This window comes from Lucilia cuprina, chromosome 5, assembly GCF_022045245.1.
Source record: "Lucilia cuprina isolate Lc7/37 chromosome 5, ASM2204524v1, whole genome shotgun sequence".
Taxonomy (NCBI): domain Eukaryota; kingdom Metazoa; phylum Arthropoda; class Insecta; order Diptera; family Calliphoridae; genus Lucilia; species Lucilia cuprina.
The window spans coordinates 68277617-68297595 of record NC_060953.1 but is presented as its reverse complement, the minus strand read 5'-3'; the positions used below and the strand labels follow the sequence as shown (position 1 = coordinate 68297595).

At 28.9% G+C, this 19979-nt stretch overlaps 3 protein-coding genes across 6 annotated transcripts; 1 reads left to right on the top strand and 2 right to left on the bottom strand.

Moving 5' to 3' along the window:
* Positions 1-1262: 1262 nt before the first annotated feature.
* LOC111677683 (translocation protein SEC63 homolog) lies at positions 1263-5526 on the top strand. Its single transcript, XM_023438850.2, has 5 exons — positions 1263-1728; positions 2736-3445; positions 3522-4168; positions 4230-4837; positions 4904-5526. Exons 1-5 carry the CDS (start codon positions 1605-1607, stop codon positions 5080-5082), a joined length of 2268 nt encoding a protein of 755 aa, XP_023294618.2. The 5' UTR covers positions 1263-1604; the 3' UTR covers positions 5083-5526.
* A 546-nt stretch (positions 5527-6072) lies between these two features.
* LOC111677693 (myb-like protein X) lies at positions 6073-13604 on the bottom strand. Its single transcript, XM_023438861.2, has 5 exons — positions 13108-13604; positions 9682-10107; positions 8300-8432; positions 8040-8113; positions 6073-7320 (listed from the first exon to the last, which is right to left on the bottom strand). The coding sequence occupies exons 1-5, from the start codon at positions 13150-13152 to the stop codon at positions 6379-6381; spliced, it is 1620 nt and encodes a 539-aa protein (XP_023294629.2). The 5' UTR covers positions 13153-13604; the 3' UTR covers positions 6073-6378.
* A 2868-nt stretch (positions 13605-16472) lies between these two features.
* Positions 16473-19098, bottom strand: LOC111686767 (akirin). 4 transcript variants are annotated; one of them, XM_046952823.1, is made up of 4 exons: positions 18781-19098; positions 17675-18153; positions 17451-17607; positions 16473-16881 (listed from the first exon to the last, which is right to left on the bottom strand). In XM_046952823.1, the coding sequence occupies exons 2-4, from the start codon at positions 18113-18115 to the stop codon at positions 16871-16873; spliced, it is 609 nt and encodes a 202-aa protein (XP_046808779.1). In that variant the 5' UTR covers positions 18116-18153; positions 18781-19098; the 3' UTR covers positions 16473-16870. The 4 variants fall into 4 exon arrangements, with proteins under 4 accessions (XP_046808779.1, XP_023304918.1, XP_023304917.1 ...); XM_023449150.2 differs by having other exon boundaries at positions 18869-19098; XM_023449149.2 differs by having other exon boundaries at positions 17675-18139; positions 18781-19097.
* Between the last annotated feature and the right edge of the window lie 881 nt (positions 19099-19979).

The window sequence follows — 19979 nt, the reverse complement described above, 5'->3', positions numbered from 1 at the left end:
TTGTGAAAAGTATATATATACAATATATAAAACTAACGCTCTAATCTTTGAAATTTTTACTACTTTATTACTTATGTTGTTATGTCTTATGGGCAAAAAAATTAGTTTTAGAGTTTAGGAAATATTTCAAGCATTCATTTGATGTATATGATATCGTAGATTAAAAAGTGTCTAAATAGAAATACAGTCAACTTCGCTTATAACGAACAATTTTTCAAGTCCTAATATCTTGTATGAGATATACGGATTCTATTTAATAAATATTCTTTGGTTATACCCAATGCATATTAGTTCCAAAGTTTGAAACAAGTTAAATAAAAGATTGTAAAATGTAGTAAACTTTTTGTATTATTATTTTTTTCTCAGTTATTAAACATTTTTCTACATAACATCTTGGCAATACTATTTTAACAGTTGATGTTTTGTGTATTATATGAAGAAAAAAGCAACCCTGTTTCGGAGACGTGTCAAAATAAATGCAAAAATTCGCTGAAAGTCGACTTAAAATTAACTTTTAATGCACTTTGTATTAAAATTTGAAATTCTTCTAGCAACATTTTATTTAATTTTCTTTTTTCTCATAACCGCCTTAGCAACAATCAAATAGGCAAGCAACACTTGTAATTGTTGCTGTTTCATAAATATGCCTCTCTAGAGATGACACTTTTAAATAATTTTAATCAAAAAAAGAAATGACAACTAAAAATCAAAACATTGGATTCACGTATTAATTTACTTTTGATTCACGTTAGATTTGGAAACTAGAAAACAAAAAGGAACAGGAAACTATAGAAATAATTGTTTTATTACAGTTTTATATAAACTTTAGAGAGAGAGAGAGAAAGACCGGACAATAATTAGTTAAAAAATCAACAATAACAGACAGGTGAGGAGTTATTTGTACATGAAAAATAAAATTCTCTAAATTGTTTATCTTGGCTTGCAGAGTGATTCTGGTTGTTCGGGTTTAGCAGTCTGGAAAGAATCGTAAAAATTTTATTAGATTAAAGTTTATAAATAAGTTAAGAGTCAAGTTCATTGCTCTGTTTTGTTGTTATAAATAATATATTTGCTTTCAAAATCCCAATTTCTGACCTCTTGGATTCAATTTTGATATAAAATCGTTGAAAATTTAAAAACTAAATGTAGTTAAAAACTTTGTCGGCTTACAGTCGATTTTAAGCCGCCGACGTATTTAGTGTCAGTCGCACCGCCATTAATACTTGTCGGCGCAGGGCTCTGGCTGGAGACGTGTCAAACCGAAGAGAATTGTAATTGCCGTGCTGGTCGGAGAAGAAAAGTTTATTTTTTCAATACGCGGCGTAGAAAATTTTGTGTTTAACATTATTTTATACACTTGTAAAATAAACTCATAATAATTTATACATTCAATTTAGTGAGTTAAAAACATTTAAGCTTTAATGATATTTTGAAATATTTAAAAAGAAGCATTAAATCAACGTGTTCAACAAGTAGTGAATGAAAGAACGAATGCATCGTCAGAGTCTAAAGAAGAAAGCAGCAGCAGCAGTAGAATAATAATACATACACTAACAATTTGAACAACACCTAGAACAGAAGCAGCGGACCTTAAATAAACTATCATGGCGGGTCAAAAATTTCAATATGATGAAAGTGGTGGAACGTTTTATTATTTCCTATTATCCTTTTTGGCACTGGTACTAATTCCCACAACAATATACTACTGGCCCCGCAAAAAGAAAGAAGGTGAGTCCATCGTCGTCCGCAGATCTGTATGTTTGTGTGTGTATGCATGTGTAAAATGTATACATTTGAAAAGTGTTTGTGTGTGCTTTGCGAAAACCGCAAAAAATATATATTTTTCTTTTACAGTGGAAAACATGACATTATTACACTGTTTATAATCAAATAAGAAAATAAGTTTTAGTTGTCATATTAAAATGATCGCTTAAGAAACAGTTTTTTACGTTCCAATTACTTATTCAGTTAATGTTGCCGACAAATAATTTTCGTAATGTAAAATTACTGATGATTGGTGAAAGTGGCCGTTTAGTCAGAAAGATAGAGAGAGAGAGAAAGAGCCAAACATTAAGTAAACCAGCGCACATTGAGTTCAAGTGTGTTTGTGAGAATCTAATTGACCGAATGATTGACTAGCTATTTTTTCTTTGAAAATAAAAACGATCATAAAGCTATTGTTGTTGGGTTGAGAACTTTGAATTTTCCACCTGACTCAGTCCATTTCTCTTTTTGTGGAAGTATTTACAACTCATAGCTATAATAATATTTGGTCTTTATTCGGTTTTAATGTAGATTATAAGATTCTCAGGCGTTAACTAATAATTATAATATAATCACCTTTATATTATAGAAAACTTTTATAAGGAAAGTTTTGTGCTGATGATAGTAATGCGTAGAATAATGGATCCAATATTCACCATCTGCGAGTCTATTTAGCGAAATCCGTCAAAACCCGTAGATTCAATTTAATAAATAATTTTTATATGTTCGAGAAATTATATAAAATTAATTATATCTATGTATGTATATGAAGTCCTCAGTATTGATAATACATAAAATAAATTATTGTTTTTTTTTAACAACAAGACAAATCAATCAATTAACAGCACTTCCACGTTGTCTTCATTGTCTTTAATATTTAACATTATTTACACAAATGTTTACTAAAAAGTAATGATAAAATAACCATTTTTTATTATACACAATAAGAAAAAAACCCGATTCTTTTTCAGATCCAGAGAAAGCAAATGAAGAATGTCAGTGTCCAGATTGCATCAAGAAAAAGGCTATTTTAGCTACAGCAGAACCATATCGCGCAGTGAAAAATGTTAGCATACAAATGGGTCTAGTCTTAGGCTGGGCTCTATTGATATTCTTGGCTTATCGTGTCTCACAATTCGACTATGAAATGGCCAGCTTTGATCCATTTGAAATTTTAGGTGTTGAACCAACCGCATCGATGGGAGAAATTAAAAAGCAATACCGTAAACTTTCACTTATTTACCATCCTGACAAAGAGACTGGTGATGAAAAAGAATTCATGAAACTTTCTAAGGCTTATCAAGCATTAACCGATGACGTGGCCAAAGAGAACTATGAGAAATATGGCAATCCCGATGGTCCCGGGGCCATGTCTTTTGGAATTGCATTGCCCTCTTGGATTGTTGAAAAGGAAAACTCTGTTTGGGTGTTGGGCCTTTATGGTCTCATTTTTATGGTGGCCCTACCCTCGGTGGTAGGAATGTGGTGGTATCGTTCTATTCGTTACTCGGGTGATAAAGTTCTTTTGGATACAACACAAATGTATTTTTATTTCATACACAAGACACCACACATGTTGTTGAAACGTGCATTAATGGTATTGGCTGCAAGTTTAGAATTCGATAAACGTCATAATTCTCAGGTTGTTGAGCGTCAATCTGATAACGAAGAAGTGCCAGCGGTAAGTTTTGAATTATTTTCTTTATTTATACTTTGCTTCTAGGTTTCAGAATTAAACCGGACATTTTTATTTGCAGCTAATACGACAATTGCCAAATTTAAATGAGAAATGTAAGGAACACCCCTTATGTCGCATGTATTCCATCAAAGCTCGCGCCATTCTTCATGCCCATTTATCGCGCATGCCCTTGAATGCTGAAACATTGGAGAAAGATCGCCAATTTATCGTTAAAAAGTGTCCATATTTGGTACAAGAAATGGTGTCGTGTGTCCATCAGTTGGTTATGTTAGCGTACGCAAGACGTGTACCACGTTTACCCAGCATCGAAACCATTGAAAATTGTATGAAAATGTCCCCAATGATCATCCAAGCCTTGTGGGAATTCAAATCACCTCTTCTACAATTGCCACACGTAACCGAAGATCACTTATACTTTATGAACAAGAAAAGACACATTAAAAATCTACAACAATTTGCTCAATTGGCTCCGGAAGAAAGCCGTCAACTTTTAAAGACCCTATCGGATCAGGAATATGAAAATGTTATGAAGGTATTGGGCAAAATGCCTTTAATTGATTTTTCAATACGCTGTGAGGTCATTGATGATGAAAACACAAATGTGGTTACAGCTGGAGCTATAGTTACGGTAACTGTCACTTTGGTGCGCAAAGATATGAAAACTTTATTTGGCGATTCCAAGGTACCGCAAAAGCAAGGTATCAAGTAAGTACTAAAGAGAGTTACAGTTAGGTTAGACAAGCTGATTTTCTGTTTTTTTATCTAGGGATGATGAAGAGCAAGGCAATGGAGCCGGCGGTGACGAAGAAGAGGCTACAACTGCAAACCCTGCACCCGTTAAGAAATCATCTGCATGGGCTAAACCACGCAAAGGTAAGGGTGGTAAAGGTGGAAAGAAACCTGCTGCAAATCAAAAGAAAAAACCCCAACCACCCAAGGCTAGCGTTGCTAGTGTTGCTGAGAGTCAAGAGCAGGCTAAACATGAATCTGATGCTGATTCAGATGTTGAAGGCAGCGATGTAGATGATGTTAAGGATTCCGTTTCGGGCAGTGATGAAGATAATGAAAAGCAAAATAAAAATAATTCCTCGTTAGATGACGACGACGATGAAGAATGGGAGAGACTGCAGGCAAAGCTTAACAAACGCGAAAAACTTGAAGGCAAATCTCGTATTTCCCACACTGTACATTGTCCCTACTTCCCCGAAGAGAAGCAAGAATATTGGTGGACATATATCTGTGATCGTAAGTCACGTACACTATTGACAGCACCGTATCATGTCACAAATTTGGTAGAAAAAGAAGAAATTCAATTGAAGTTTACAGCACCACGCTGGCCAGGACTATACACATTCACCGTATGCCTGCGTTCAGGTTAGTGTGTAGTAGTGTGCAAAATATTACTTGAGTTCATTTTAACCTATTTTTTTACTTTTTCAGATTCATATCTTGGTATGGACCAACAACAAGAGCTTAAACTGGATGTTAAGAAAGCGCCAGCGCCACCTACAGACCATCCCCAATGGGATTTGAGCGAATCTGAACATGAAAACAATGATCAACCTGAAAATCTAAGCGATTATACGACTGACACTTCCGATGAAGAAGATTCCGAATAAATTTTTATATGACAAATACAAAAGACCACCTCCACCACCATCCTTCCTCCACATCAAAATTTTCCCTCCTGCAACAACTATTACATACTACTAAATTTTTTATAGAAGAAGAGAAAAAAAACGAAAACAAAATCTTCATAAAATCATATTTATATACCAATGTATGTTAAGAGTTTTGTAGAAACTCTTTTAATTCCATCACTTCTTTTTTTGTTTTGTACACATTGTAAACATTTTTATTGTTTTTCTTTTTATTTAACATAACTATATTTTGTAGGATGAATTTTGATTTATAAACAAAAGAACATCTTCTGCAAATGATAAAACAAACAAAATATGAAAAGGTTTATATGTTGAGTTATAGTTAAAATCAATTAAGCATTTTTACTAGTTTTGTAATAAAGAAATCATTTTATTATTAATAAAAAATGAAAAAAATGTAAATAATAATGTATTTTAATTAAAAGCTGATTAAACGTGTTGTGCGCATCATCTAAGCAATTAATTCCCAGCTGCCTGCTGTTCACCTTCGATGAATTGGTCCACAATATGTTTTGATTCATTTTGTTTATTTGTAGCCAATGTTGGTTGTCGTTGTTGCAGATTTATCTAAATGAGATTATTAGAGAGAAGGAAAACAAATAAAATTTAAATTAAAGTCAACCATACACAAGGAAAGCGATTCATTCGTGTTTTACTTTTCTATTGGGTGAAAGAGTTCTATTATAAATATTTTTTGAATAAAAATAAAATAAAAAACGTTTTTTTTTTTGTATCATTTAAAAGTAAGATTAAAATTGATTTATAATCCAAAATTAAAAAAACAATACGCATTTTTTGTACTAAAATGATTTTTGTTTAAATATAACACATTAAATGCTAAATAATTCATTATTTTACTAAAAAGGTTAGAACTTTTTAAACCCAATAACACGATGCAAAACATTTCAAAATCGTTTTCCTTTGATTGTTCAGTAAAACCATTTTTTATTTAAAACCCTTAACTTTAAACCTTTTATTTAATAAAATTTATTTACAAGGACTATGAGTAGAAGTTGGAGGGGAAGAATTATTATTTAAAACTCTCTACAAGTTATTCTACGTGTAAGAGCATAAAAAGTGCATTTGAATCCATATTGAGTGTTCTTTTTTTTTAAATGATATGTGTAGTTTGTGAGAATAAGTGTGTGTTGTTTAAAACATTTTGTTTTTATGAATACGTATGTATAGAAAAGAGAGGGGTGTTTGTTCTTATAATCAGTCATCAGTCGTTATTAGATTTTTTTTAAATTATACTTATTCTTCTTTCTCCTCTTCTTCAACGGAACTTTCAGTTTTAGTTTCACTCGAAATTGTTTTTTCCGTTGAATTCTTTTCGATTTCAAATTCTTTTTCTTTATTATCGTTTTCGTTTTTAGCATCTTCAGAAAGTTTTTCTTCTTCAGCTGTATTATCAGCAGTTTTGGTTTCCTCGTTTTCGTTCGTTTGTTCTGTTTTGTTTCCTTCTTTGGATTCTTCAATTACATTATTACTTTCTTTGGGTTTTTCATTTTGATCATCTTCATTATTAGCTTTCTTTTCTTCCTTTTCCGTTTCTGCTTCATCATGATTTTCTTCTTTATTTTCCGTTTCGGCGACATCAACAGATTCTGCTTCCTTCTCTTTATTTTCGGTCTCATCTTCTTCCTTATTAGCCTCATTATTATCGTTTTCTTCTTTTTCTTTTTCACCATCTTCATTGTCCTTTTCGTCTTCCTTTTTATTTTTTACATCTTCAGCTTCATCTTTGGAAGTTTCCTCATCTTCCTTTTCATTTTTTTCTTCTTCTTTCACCTCGACTTCATCCTTAGCTTCGGTTTTATCGTTCTTAGGTTCCTCGACATCATCTTTTTCCTCTTGATCCTCTTCCTTAGGCTCTTTTTCTTCGCCTTCTTTAGTGTTGCCATCCTTATCCTCTTTACTTTCGTTAGTAGTATCGCCTTCTTCCTTCTCATTAGATTCCTCGGCATTAACATTTTCCTCATCCTTTTCATTTTTTTCTTCTTCTTTCACCTCGACTTCATCCTTAGCTTCGGTTTTATCATTCTTAAGTTCCTCGGCATCAACTTTTTCCTCTTGATCCTCTTTCGTAGGCTCTTTTCCTTCGCCTTCTTCTGTTTTATCATCCTTATCATTGGATTCATCGTCTTTAGTTTCGTTATTAGTATCGCCTTCTTCCTTCTCATTATCGTCGGTTTTCTGTTCGTGAAGGTGAATATGAATTTTGTACATATTTTTTTAGTATGATGTAAATACTACAGCGTTTTAAGTTGAAATATAGATAATTTTTATGCTTCAAACTAACAAGGAATGACATTTTCTTGTGATTCAAAAGTGATTCTTTAGAAGAGTTATATAATCATAATAAAAAGCTCAAGTATGGCCAACATTAATAGTTTCAAGTTTGCAGTTCAAGAATTTGAAATGGTTTTGAATGCTTTATTTTTAGAACTAGTTATTTGAAAAGAAATTCTAAACATTTTCCTAGGATAACATATTTTCTCTAAATCAACTTAAAGTGCTGCAGTTGTAAATTAAATAAGACAAGGTAATGATTGAGTAAATCTGGCCAAACAATTAACATTCCTGAACTTTAACAACATGCGTTCTTAAAAAAAACTTCTTTTTTTAAAACAAATATTAACAGTAAATTCGAAATTCTATCGAATACTAATCTAAAGCAGTTTATTTAGCAAAATAACACAAAGAATTGGGTTATGTTATTTTGAAATTATGTAAAACATATAAAAAGAAATCTTAAGTAAAAGTTTCACCTGAAAGTACTTAAAGGACATGGAAAAGAAATAAAACAACGCCTAATTTCAAGGCAATACTTAAATAGACTTATTAACGACAGGACATGCACAAATTGTAATACAAAATTTCATGCATAAAATAAATCTTTAGCAACCACCCACCTCCTTTCCATCATTTTCTTTTTCGTCCGTTTCTTCATCTGTTTTCTTATCATCACCTTCAACATCTCCTTCTTCTTTTCGTTTTAAATAAACACAAATTTTTTAATTATTCTCCTTATCGAATCGAATATGTACATTTTAGACCTGGTTCACACTGGGAAACTTTTGTAGAGAAACTTTTGATTTCTTTTTTCTCTCACACACAAAATCAAAAGTTTCTTTACAAAAGTTTCCCAGTGTGAACCAAGTCTAATCTTTACCTTTATTTTCTTTTTCTTTGTCACCTTCTTCAGTTTCAGTTTTACCCTCTTCATCATTATTTTTTTCATCGGATTTTTCATTATCCTTGGCAGCGTCAGCATCCTCCTCAGAATCTTTAGTTTTTTCGGCATTCTTTAAAAATTTTATGGAAACTTTCATTATTAAGACGACTTGACCAGCAGCTTTGCGTAATGTTGGGCGCTTGGCGAGCTGTTTAGTAGTTTGAAGTTATTGCAGATGCATTTAAGAAGCAAGCAGATAGTGAAATAGAGAAAGAGAGCAGATAGATACATATTCATTTGTAGATACAATGCCAGTAGTCAGTACCTATAGTTGCAAAATTAATGTAAAACTCATTTACACACTTGTTTGTGTTACACTGTTTTAACATTCAGCTTTGTTCTGGATGTTGACTGATGATGATCTGTTTGATTGACCTTGTACTCATTACTTCCAATTACACAGAAAGCGCGTGCATATACAAGTTGTCTTCTTGCAGGATTTTCACTAAGTTTTAATGTCTTAACGTTCCATACTGTACACAAAAACTTTTGTAATTGAAAAATCCTTAAGACTATTAAAACAAAATTCAAAGATTTTTCGCAGCCTTACGCTTATGGTTACAAACTATTTTTGTCAGTCCTGTTGGTTGGGTTCGTTTTGTTTGATTTGGGTTATTTACAAATATTGAAAGCTTAATAATTTGTTTAATTATTTTTTAAACTAAATGCAAAATGCTTAATGCGCTTAATAATAACAATAAAAATAAGTAATATGTGTATGTGTTAATTTTTCAAAATACAAATTTGTTTTATTAATTGTTGATCATTTTATCATTCTATAAAATCGCAGCGTTTACGATGTCTAAATAAATATTACATAGTTATTTATGTATCATTATTATTATTGTTATTGTTGTATGTTGTATAGTGTTTTTAATACGTTTAGCATTGTTGTTTTAATGTTGTTGTTGGTGTTAGCAAAAATTAAGTGTATTTAATTAAAAAAAAAAGTAAAAATAAAATAATAAATAAAAATTTAAGTCAAGTGGAATGAAAATAGGGCAAACTAAGTTATTAAATAATAAAAATAAATAATAATCACTAAAGGAAACAATTTTAGCAAAAAAAAAAAAATAAATAAAAATAAACAAAAAGTATAAGAGAGACAAAAAGTGTCAGTGGAAATGTTTGATTTAGTGTAATAGTGATTGAGTGTTTGCTGGAAGCAATTTAAGCACTTCCGGTTAATAGTGTTTAAAATTTTTTTACATAGTTTTTTTGTTTTTTTAATTCTTTGCTTTGCAATTGTTTAACCAAAAAAAATATCAAATTCTTTTTGCTTTGTTAACATCTCAAAAAAGAAGTAAATCATTTCAAACCTCTGCATTTTCTTCACCATCTTTAGCAGCCTTATCTTCGGACGATTGCTCGCCTTCATTCTCCTTATTTTCACCGCCTTCCTCACCATTGGCAGGCTTGGCCTCACCGTTTTCTTGTTGCGCACTCGCCACTTCTTCGGCTGTGTTATCAACGGGTGGAGCCACTTTAAGGAATTGTTCCAATGTATCAATTTCATTGGCTAAATCAAAGGCATCATAGTCTCCACAGTATTCTTCTTCGTTGAAAATTTGTGGTGGTAAGGCATGTCTTGGCTCGGGATCACTTACTGTTGCTCCATTGCTGGTGGATTTATTCTGCATAAATTCCTTATCACTTTCACGACCAGGTTCTGTTATGTCAATAACCTCGTAACTAATATTTTTACTATCCAAAATCATAAGGACACGTTGTTGGCGTTTTTTGACCTAAAACATAATAATTATAATAAATTAACAAAAAAATTAAAATGTTCTTGAATATATTAAGTTGGAAAATACTTTTAAAATTAAAAACTAATTTGTTTATCCTTTGTATTTAAAAATGTTAACGAAATCAATTTAATGTGGCTATTAATTTAAGACAAACTTTTCAGATTTTTATTTAAACAGTATAAATACATATTTATATTTGTTTTTGTAAAAGTTAAAAAAAAAAACTTAAAATTTAAACAAGTAAGAAGTTATAGTTATATAAAATCATTCTTTTACAACTGTTACAATTCAACTTGAAATGTACCTTGCCTCAGATATACTTGTGGACATTTAAATTAAATTTTGAAAGGTTAAACATAACTATGAACACAAAAGCCCTATTCGGTGGGTTCAGTTGTATGGGGGCTAGGTGAAATAATGGACCGATGTTAACTATTTTCAATAGGCTTCATTTACGGTACCATAAAATATCATGTGGTAAATTTCATTTAATTATCCAAAATCGCAACCTGTAGTTTGATTGCGAGGTTTACAAGCCCTATTCGGGGGTTCATTTGAATTGGGGCTAGGTGAAATAATGGACCGATCTTAACCATTTTCAAAGGGCTTCGTCCCTATGACAATAAAAGATCATATGCCAAATTTCATTGAAGTAAAGTGGTGTAGGGTATAAACTTTTTTTTTTTAATTTCGAAAAAAAAAGATTATTAAATTTTAAAAAGTATAAGTTAAGAAAAAAAATTATATATAAGAAAATAATTAAAAAAGTTTTAATTATTACAAATGTTTATAATTTTATTAATTAAAAAAGTTGTTTAAATTCACTATGGGGAAGGGTATTTAAGTTTCGTCTAGCCGAATTTAGAATTGTTATTTATCGGTAAAGTTTTATCGTCGCAGAAACACCAACAGTGTTGATGATATCACCCATGAAACAAACAACAAAGAACAACAAAAGCAATCAACAAAAGTGTTCAATGAAAAGATAATACAAATGACAAAAAAAAAAGAAACTCACGAAAGGTAGTCATATGTATAAGTTAAAATGTATATTACATGCAATATATGTATGAATGTAGGTATATGAACATATCGTAGGTGCTTATTGTGGAAAGGAAGTTTTTAATCACGTAATAGCGAATAATAACCAAAATTCCATATGTTAGGAATATTTTTATTTAAAACTCCTATCTCAACATTGAATTTCATCAAATTGGAAAAACAAACAATGTTTTGTATTTTCTTAAAAAAAACATTTTCTCTCAAGTAATGATTGTAGTTTTGTTTAAACACCTATTTTGTTTTGTACAAAGACAACACCTTTTGAGTGATTCATTCCTAGAAACTAGAATTGAGATAATAACAATTATTGATGTTTTTAATAATACAGTATTTGAATGAGCAATAGATTTAAAAGCTATGTAAACTTTATTTGAATATACATTAGTGGTCAATTAATAGTATATACTATGCTCAGAATAACTTTCTGTGTCGATTCAGCTATGTAACTTCGTCCGTCAAATTGTCCATGTAAATTGGCGAATATTCTTCTTTTGACCTAACACAACAGCAACCCCCGAATTTGGGCTATTTTAAAAGAAAATTTAAGTCAAAATGTTTGTGTATTACCTACTACCATTAGCTACAATTTGAAATAAGATCAAATAACAATTGATTCTATATATAAAATAAAAAACAAAAAAACTTAAAATGCTAATTCTAACTATTAATTATAAACGCTAATTTTCTATGCAAAAATTGTTCTACTATTTCGACTTCTGGGACAAACTGTAAATAAATAAAAGACTTTTTCTTCTATTCTTTGTTTTGGATATTTTTGTGTACAATAAAAGCCAGAAATATGTATGTGTGATTGGAAATAAATAAAAAAATAAGACATTACAATAAACCAGTTCTTTTTCTTTAACATGGTTCTTCTTTTAAGTCAAAAGAAGAGTCTCGAAACTTTCAAATAAAATAGATTTTCTTAGAAAAGCAAACTTTTGTGCTACAAAATAAAATTTTGTTTGGATTGATTTGTTGTTCTAGTTATTAAACGCCTTCGGTAATTACAATAAAACAAACAAACAAACAAACTTGAAATGTTTAATTATTTCAGTTTAATGATGACACTTGATGGTTGACAATTATAGGAAGTAAATAATTTTAATAGAAATCTCCATACCAAATAAACGGCCAAGAAAATAACAACAATTTTATGATGACTATTTGTGTATGCTGTTGAGTGTATGTATGTTTAATAAACAACAAAAAAAGACTCATTTATAAATTTTTGTTCTCATGCTCCCCCGTAAAAAAAAAAACAAACAATTAAGAAATTACGCTGGAAATGTCCGATTATATAAAAGCCCTACACTGATATCAAATGAGACCCATGAGGGAGTTAGTTTTTTCTAAAATTGAATTATATGAAAACTATTTACATATCGAGACCGATTCACAGAAAATACTTTTTTTGTAATTAAAAATTAGTATTAGTATGTGATTTTGATCACATTGCTACAGGGACATAGGTTCAGTCTATTACTATATTCTGGAAATGATTCTAATCCTATGGCTTTTTTGAAATTGCATGTTGCAATTCTTAGAACAAACGAATAATACCTTTCATACTAAAGTAATATAGGGTAATAAAGACCGATGAGATATTAATATGTACATGATGTAGAAAAAACATAATATATTTGAGTACATATATGCTACTCATCTACAAACATACATACATATGTACATACTCTTTATGTATAAATTTCGTTTAAAATGTTTAACAAACCCTTGTTGTTTGCTGCTGGCTCCCAAATAGACATAATTACGAGCACAAAAAACAATAAAAGCAGCTCATTTCAATTAGCATATAAATAAAAAAATCCGTCATACATCCCATTGTTTTAAACAGGCTGGATATTTGTTGTGCCCCGCCCACATCATAATATCATCATTTATTTAGTTAAGAATTTATGGTATTACACTTACCTCCTTATTGCCAGACATGCCACTAATGTACACTTTCAAGACCATGGCTATTTTTTTCTTTCTTTACTTCTTTCAATTAAATATTTTTCTTTTATTTCTATTTGTATAGAAGCGTATGCAAAAAATACAGTTTTTTCTTTTTTACTTTTTGCAGAATATACTTTTTTTCGTTTAGGAAAAAAAGAAATATTTTTAGATTTTTATTTTTTACTGCGTTGACGTCGACGTCGCCGTATCACTAAATTGATTGCTTTCGATATAATAGCTTCTGCTGCTTAAAAAGGAAAAATATAAATAATTTGCTTATTCCGTTCGATATTGAATTTTCCAAAGGCAGTGTATTGGATTTTCAAAACTTTAGACAAGATTTGCTAATTGCAACACAATGTATTTTTATAAAAATTATGTTTAAATAATTGCACAGAAATTTTCTTCGTATTGCCTTTTTAGCCACTTCTTCACAGAGACCTGCGACGACAAACATTAAATACGTCAGTGTCGTTGACACTTAACATTTTGGCGGCGGCTTAAAAGTGATTGTAAGCCGGCTAAGTTTCCAATGTTTAAAAGAAATTAGAATTTGGGTGATTTTGGAAGAAAATATACAAAAAAACGGGATTTTTAAAACTGTTATATTTAAAATTGGGTCTTTGTGGCAGTATGTAGGTAAAATAAGTTTTAAAATTTAAAATATTTCTTTTGTAGAAGGTAACGTCTGATATATGTTAGTTAAGGGATAAAGGAACAATCCAATATTTTTCGAATTTTAAATCGATATTGGAGAACAATTCTGCAGATCTGGTAAGTAGAATGGAGATTTAAATCCTGTATATAGGGTCTTCAGAAAATTGTTTCTAAAAACAAATGAACGAGAAATGAATATTGCTAGAAATATCTTTTCTGATAACGTTTTAAAACAAAAGTTGTTAGACATATTCTGAAAATATAATCTGAACAGAAAAAATTAGAACTAATGTTTATCAATCCGTAAGTCAAAAGCAGATAAAAATGCTAACTACATAGCATTTAAACAATTTTTTCATATTAAATTAGCCTTGTACGTTAAAATTCAGCTTCAATGATTTTTGATGTAAATTAGACCTGGTTCACACTTCACTAGAAAACTTTTTTTGGGAAACTTTTGATTTTTGTGTGTGAGAGAAAGAGAAAAAAATATCAACCACCTCTTTCTCTCACACACAAAATCAAAAGTTTCCCACTGTGAAACAGGTATTATTAACACAAACATGTTTTGATCAAAATTTTGACGTGTGGCCATAGAGCTTAATGCCGACGGCGAAGATGATCTAAATTACGATCTGTTATAACTACGCAACTAAACGAAAATATCTGACGGCGTCTTAAATATTATAATGAAATAATATTAAGTGGCGGCCAAAATTCGATTAAGTTGATAACGGACAATAAAACATTTTAAAAAATTAAATTGAAGCCATATTCACATAAGGTGGTGTTCAAGGCGAATTCACATAAGGTGGAGTTCTCAATCAGCTGTTTACATTTTCCTCACTTGGTTATTTATGTAAAAATTCTGAAAATACCCAGTATTTCGTAAACAAATATTATTTTATTTAAATAGTGGCATTATTGTAATGTATGTACATATGTACAAATTATAGAAAAATATATAATTTTTTATTAAATGTTAACTAAATAAACAATATTGTTTTATATTTTTTATTTTACAAAATTCAAAATTTTCATAAAACTGCAGTAAAATTTTATTTAATTTTAAGCCGATTTAAATAAAACTTGAACAAATATATAATAATTTGAAACAATTTCTGCAATTGTGCGTGATTAGAAAAACGTTTCGGTTTCGGTTTTAGAAACCTTAATTTCATTCAACTCTATTCTGCTTTTCGATTATGTTTTTGCATTCAGTTTTCAACAAAAACGGAATCGTAAGAAGAATCAAATCCATTTTATTTCAATGCTTTACGATTGTGTGATTTGAAGAAGTCTAAAATCAGCTTTTATTTGATTTTGAAATTGTTTGGTGAGAAGGGGTATGTATATAAAATACTGCTAAATAATCATTGAAATCGTTTTGTGCGAAAGAGAGGGAAAGAGAGATTATTTTTAAGTTAAAAAAATCAAAACCAAAGTTTGATTCTCGAAATTTTTAAGGTTCAAATGATTTTTTATAAAAATATTAAAAATGTTTACATTTAAAATTAGAAAAATAAAAATTTGATTGTATTTTCGTATAAATTTATCTTTTGTCTGAAAACTTAGCGTCCTTTGAAAGCCACGATGGACAGAACATTAAACTTGTTATGATGCCAGCTGTGGTGTTTCTAAATTGAAAAAAATCTTAATAAAATTAAAGTCTATAAAAAAAAACATATGAAAAATAAAAACTTTTAAAAATGTCCTCTTCTAATTATGTTTTTTTTTTTATTTCAAATGTTCATTATTTTTTATTTTTATTTATTTAGTTATAAAAATGGCATTTCTCTAATCATAAAGTATTATAAAGTAGAAAAAAATAAATGTTTATTTTTTTATAATAAAATAATAATGTTTTCTGTGTTTTAAGATAGAAAACTGAAAAAAATATAATTTTGAAACTACTTAAAATTTATATAGTTTTCTTGCTAAAAAAACAGCTATGAAACTAATTTTAATAACATTTTTATGTTTGTAATTAAAAAAATATATATTAACTAAAATTAAGTTGAAGAAAAAAGAATAAATCAATTTTAATTTGTTTAATTCATTTCTTATGTAAGAATTTATCAATATTTCATTTCTTTTTTTTTGCTTTTTATTTTATTTATAAGTTAAACTATAAAACTAGGTTTGTTTTATTTTTTATTTATATTAATTTCAATTGAATTATTTCACTTTGTGTGGAGGCTTGAGGTTTATTTATGTATGTTTGTTGTATTATTTATTTATTATTTTTTGCTTTGTATATAAATTGAGAATAAGAGTACTACTGTCAAAATATGAAATTTTGAATTTTGAGATTTTTTTCTGTTGTTGTTTTTTTAATGAATTACATTTCAAATTTTAACAGTAGAGCAGCACTTCATGTGGTTGGTTTTTTTGTTTTGTTTGTTTGTTGTATTTGTCAATATATTTTAGAATTACTGTTATTTTTTGTATGTTTTTTTGTTTATATGTATGTGTATATATAAATAGTATGCTTTTTTATCTTTATCCACATATTTATTATATAGTTGTTGTTGTAGTTTTCTTTTAATTAATTACTAAAATTATACACTATTTTTATTTTATATATAAATTATTAGTTTTTGTAGTTTCATATATAATTTTTGTAATTTTTTTTATTAAATTTCTTTATATTTTTTAATAAATCATTCAAATTGTAGCAGTATAGTATGTTTTGTTGTTTTTTTATTTATTTTAATATATTTATTAAAAAATAATTATTGGTATGCAAATATGTTTTTTTACGATTTACCTGCAGGTATAATGAGGTGTCATTTTTTAATTGTTTACAAAAAAATAATTTAAATTGTGTATTTAATTATTGTTGTTGTTGTTTTTTTTTTTTTTTTGCAAAATGTTGTGTGGAACATCTTTTTGCTGCGAAAAACTCTGTTGCCAAAATATTTCAATATAATTGATAAATTATATAAAAAACAATTTATAAACAGCATGACAAATGAACGTAGATTTAATTTAATTAAAAAATGGGCGATAAAGTGAAGACTGGAAAATTAAAAAAATCCTTAGCGTCTACGAACTTATTGTATGCCTGAGGTCCGAATTACGATAGATCTGAAAGTAAAAATTAAGAAAAAGGGAAATATTATTAAGAAGAATTTTTGTTAATAATATTTTTGAAGTAATTTTATTTTGATAAAAGCTAAATAAATTGATTTTCTTGATGAAACAGTCTCATTGACATTCGTTTCAAATGAAAGAAACTTAATTACAATAATTAGTTTAGAAAAATTTTGCAAATCAATTGGCAACCCACAGGCCAAAAATTTTTAAATCAGAGACCAAATAACTATAGGGATTGAGCTGTGCTGAATACGAATCTCATAATTTCTCTACGACATTAAGATAACCGAAAACCCGTTTTTGTCTTTTTTGAGACGTGATAATGTTTATACAATTTGTTGTGTCCTCTAAAAATTCTCTGTTAGTTTAAATTTTTCTTCGAGATATTTTGTTTCTCGGTTGTTTTTTTTTATTTGTTGGCATATGCAACCAATTTTAATACCCTGACATCCAAATTTTGAAAGTTTCCTTGAACTAATCTTAATTGCTTTATAAAGAAAATACTCGGGAAATACCTGGGAATTTTGTTCTATATAATAAATTTAATATGTATAACTTACAGCTGGGAGCAGCTTCATAGCGTCTTTGAATCTGATCATAAGTAAATTTAACAAAAGCATCATATTGTTCAGCAAGTTTTGTGGTCAGTACAGCATCGTATTTTTCGCGCAATTCGTCTTCACGTTCTTTAAGCATACGTTCACATATTAATTGCACCTGAAAAATTTAAATAAATAAATAGATATCATTGGGAAAGCACTAATAAAACAAAGAAAAAACTCACCTGTTTAAAAGTAAATAATGCCTTTTCTGGATGACGGACCATACTTGGTGGGCTGTCTGGGCGTCTGGGACTATCTGGTCCCATTTCTGAACCACTGGATTCGGAATCTTGCATACGTTCAATGGCGGCCGATGTGAAAGGCAACTGTTTGCGTCTGTGCAATCTTTTGATTTCCTCGCGTATGTTCTGTGACATCTTGTCCGGCGACATTTTCGTTAGATTATTGGCCTCAGCAAACGGACTGGGTTGAGGTTCGCGAGCGAAACGTGTTGAGGGTGATTGAGGATTCGATGAACCAGGTAAAACGCCATCATGACCAGCTGAACGTGATGGTGAGCCATTAGCGCCCGCTTGTCCAAAAGGATTACAACGTCGACGTTTGGTGGGACGTTGATTTAAAGCTTCCCAATCCAGAGTGCGTTTTAAAGTTGCACAAGCCATGTTAGTGTTATTGGTTGTTTAAGTCTAAATAAGAAGAACTGTATTGAGTTAATAAATTCAATTTTACTTTCTAAAACTACTAGAAATGATTATACATAAAAACTAATGCCCAAATTCTAAGAGGACAGGTGTTTAAGTTTCTATACATTTTAACCACCATATCATTGTTCTAGATATAGGGATGCACATTATGGGGTTTCATTTTGTTTTTTTTTTTTTCTTTTGCCGAAATAAGGAACAGAGGCATAATCCATGAATTTACAAGAACAAAAAAATCGGTAGGTCTATTTACAACAAAGCAATGCATTCTATTTGCTCTCTTTTTTCAACATCTGTCTATTCCATTTTCTCTAAAAATTATCATTATTTTTTTTTCTCTTTGTTTTGATTTTAATACGATTTCAAAGGAATGCATTTATTTTCTTCTTCACTTCATACAATAACCACACAAACGCAAAGAAAATAATGTGAAAGAGGAATGAAAAAATGAAATAAAAACACTTAAGCCAGCCACAGCCATTTGTCAAAAATGATTAAATATAAAATGGAAGGCGTAAATCATTAATATGACAACGAAATTTTTAATTCATGTGTAACATAAATTTTATTTTCTTTCACAATTTCACAAATTTTTGCAATAGCACCAAAATATTTTCAACACTTACTTGAAATTATGTTATATTTCTAGAGAACTTTAAATATCTATTTTACACACAAATTACTTTATCAAATTATATTAAAGGCCACACTCACTCTGATGCACAAAGAGAAATGATTTATTTGTAGTTAAATTTTGTAACTGATTATTCAATGATTGTTTTATTTTTGCTATAGAGTAGTTGGGATATTTTTTGGTTTTTCTGTGACAGTATTTTTTTTTAATACTTAAATGCTTTTAAATATATATTTTCTTCAAAATTGAATGTGTGAAAATACGAAACGACAATGGATTTAGACTTCTAAAAAAGCAATATGGCTGCGTAAAGGTTGGTAATCGTGCATTATTCTTTCAACTTTTTTTTCTGTATGCTTTTGTAATATAGTTGTCTCATTTGTGTTCGAAACAGAGTTGTATTAATAAAGAGTTTAACTGTTATACTTAAAAACCGTTGACGTTAATAACAAAATTTTACTGAAAAGTTTGGTGTATATTGAAGGTTTCTATAAATTTTCTAAGATTTATTACAAGACTTACATAACACAAAATTCCTGTTTTTTAAACTGTATTACAAAATAAAGGTCATTTTAAACTATTTCATATTATATTTATATATAAATAGAGTCTGCTGTTATCGATAAACTTCGAATTTAATATTTCCATTTTTTTATATATTATATATATAATATATATAATATATATATATATATATATATATATATATATATATATATAATATATATATATTAATATATATATATATATATATATATTATATATATATATATTATATATATATATATATATATATAATATATATATATATATATATATAATATATATGAAAAACTTAGTTTAAACATATGTTAACATATATTATCTTATTTATTTATTTTATTTTATTTGATAATTTGTTTAAATGTTATATTACAAAAAGTTCATGAAACATGTCGTTTTCTCGAAATTTGTTTCTTGATTATGTCAGTCTAGTAGTAAATTACTTTAAAATGAATAACCGAAAACACACAAAAAGTTATTCGATTACTAATGTTGCGTTTTTAGTTATACAGTCTAAAAATTATTTTCATATTATATATTTCCGCAACGGTTTTCATTTCGTTTTCGGTTACGAAAATTGTATTGTTATCAATTCAAATTGGATTTTTATTGTTTCTCTTTAATATGTATTTTCGTATACATAAACAC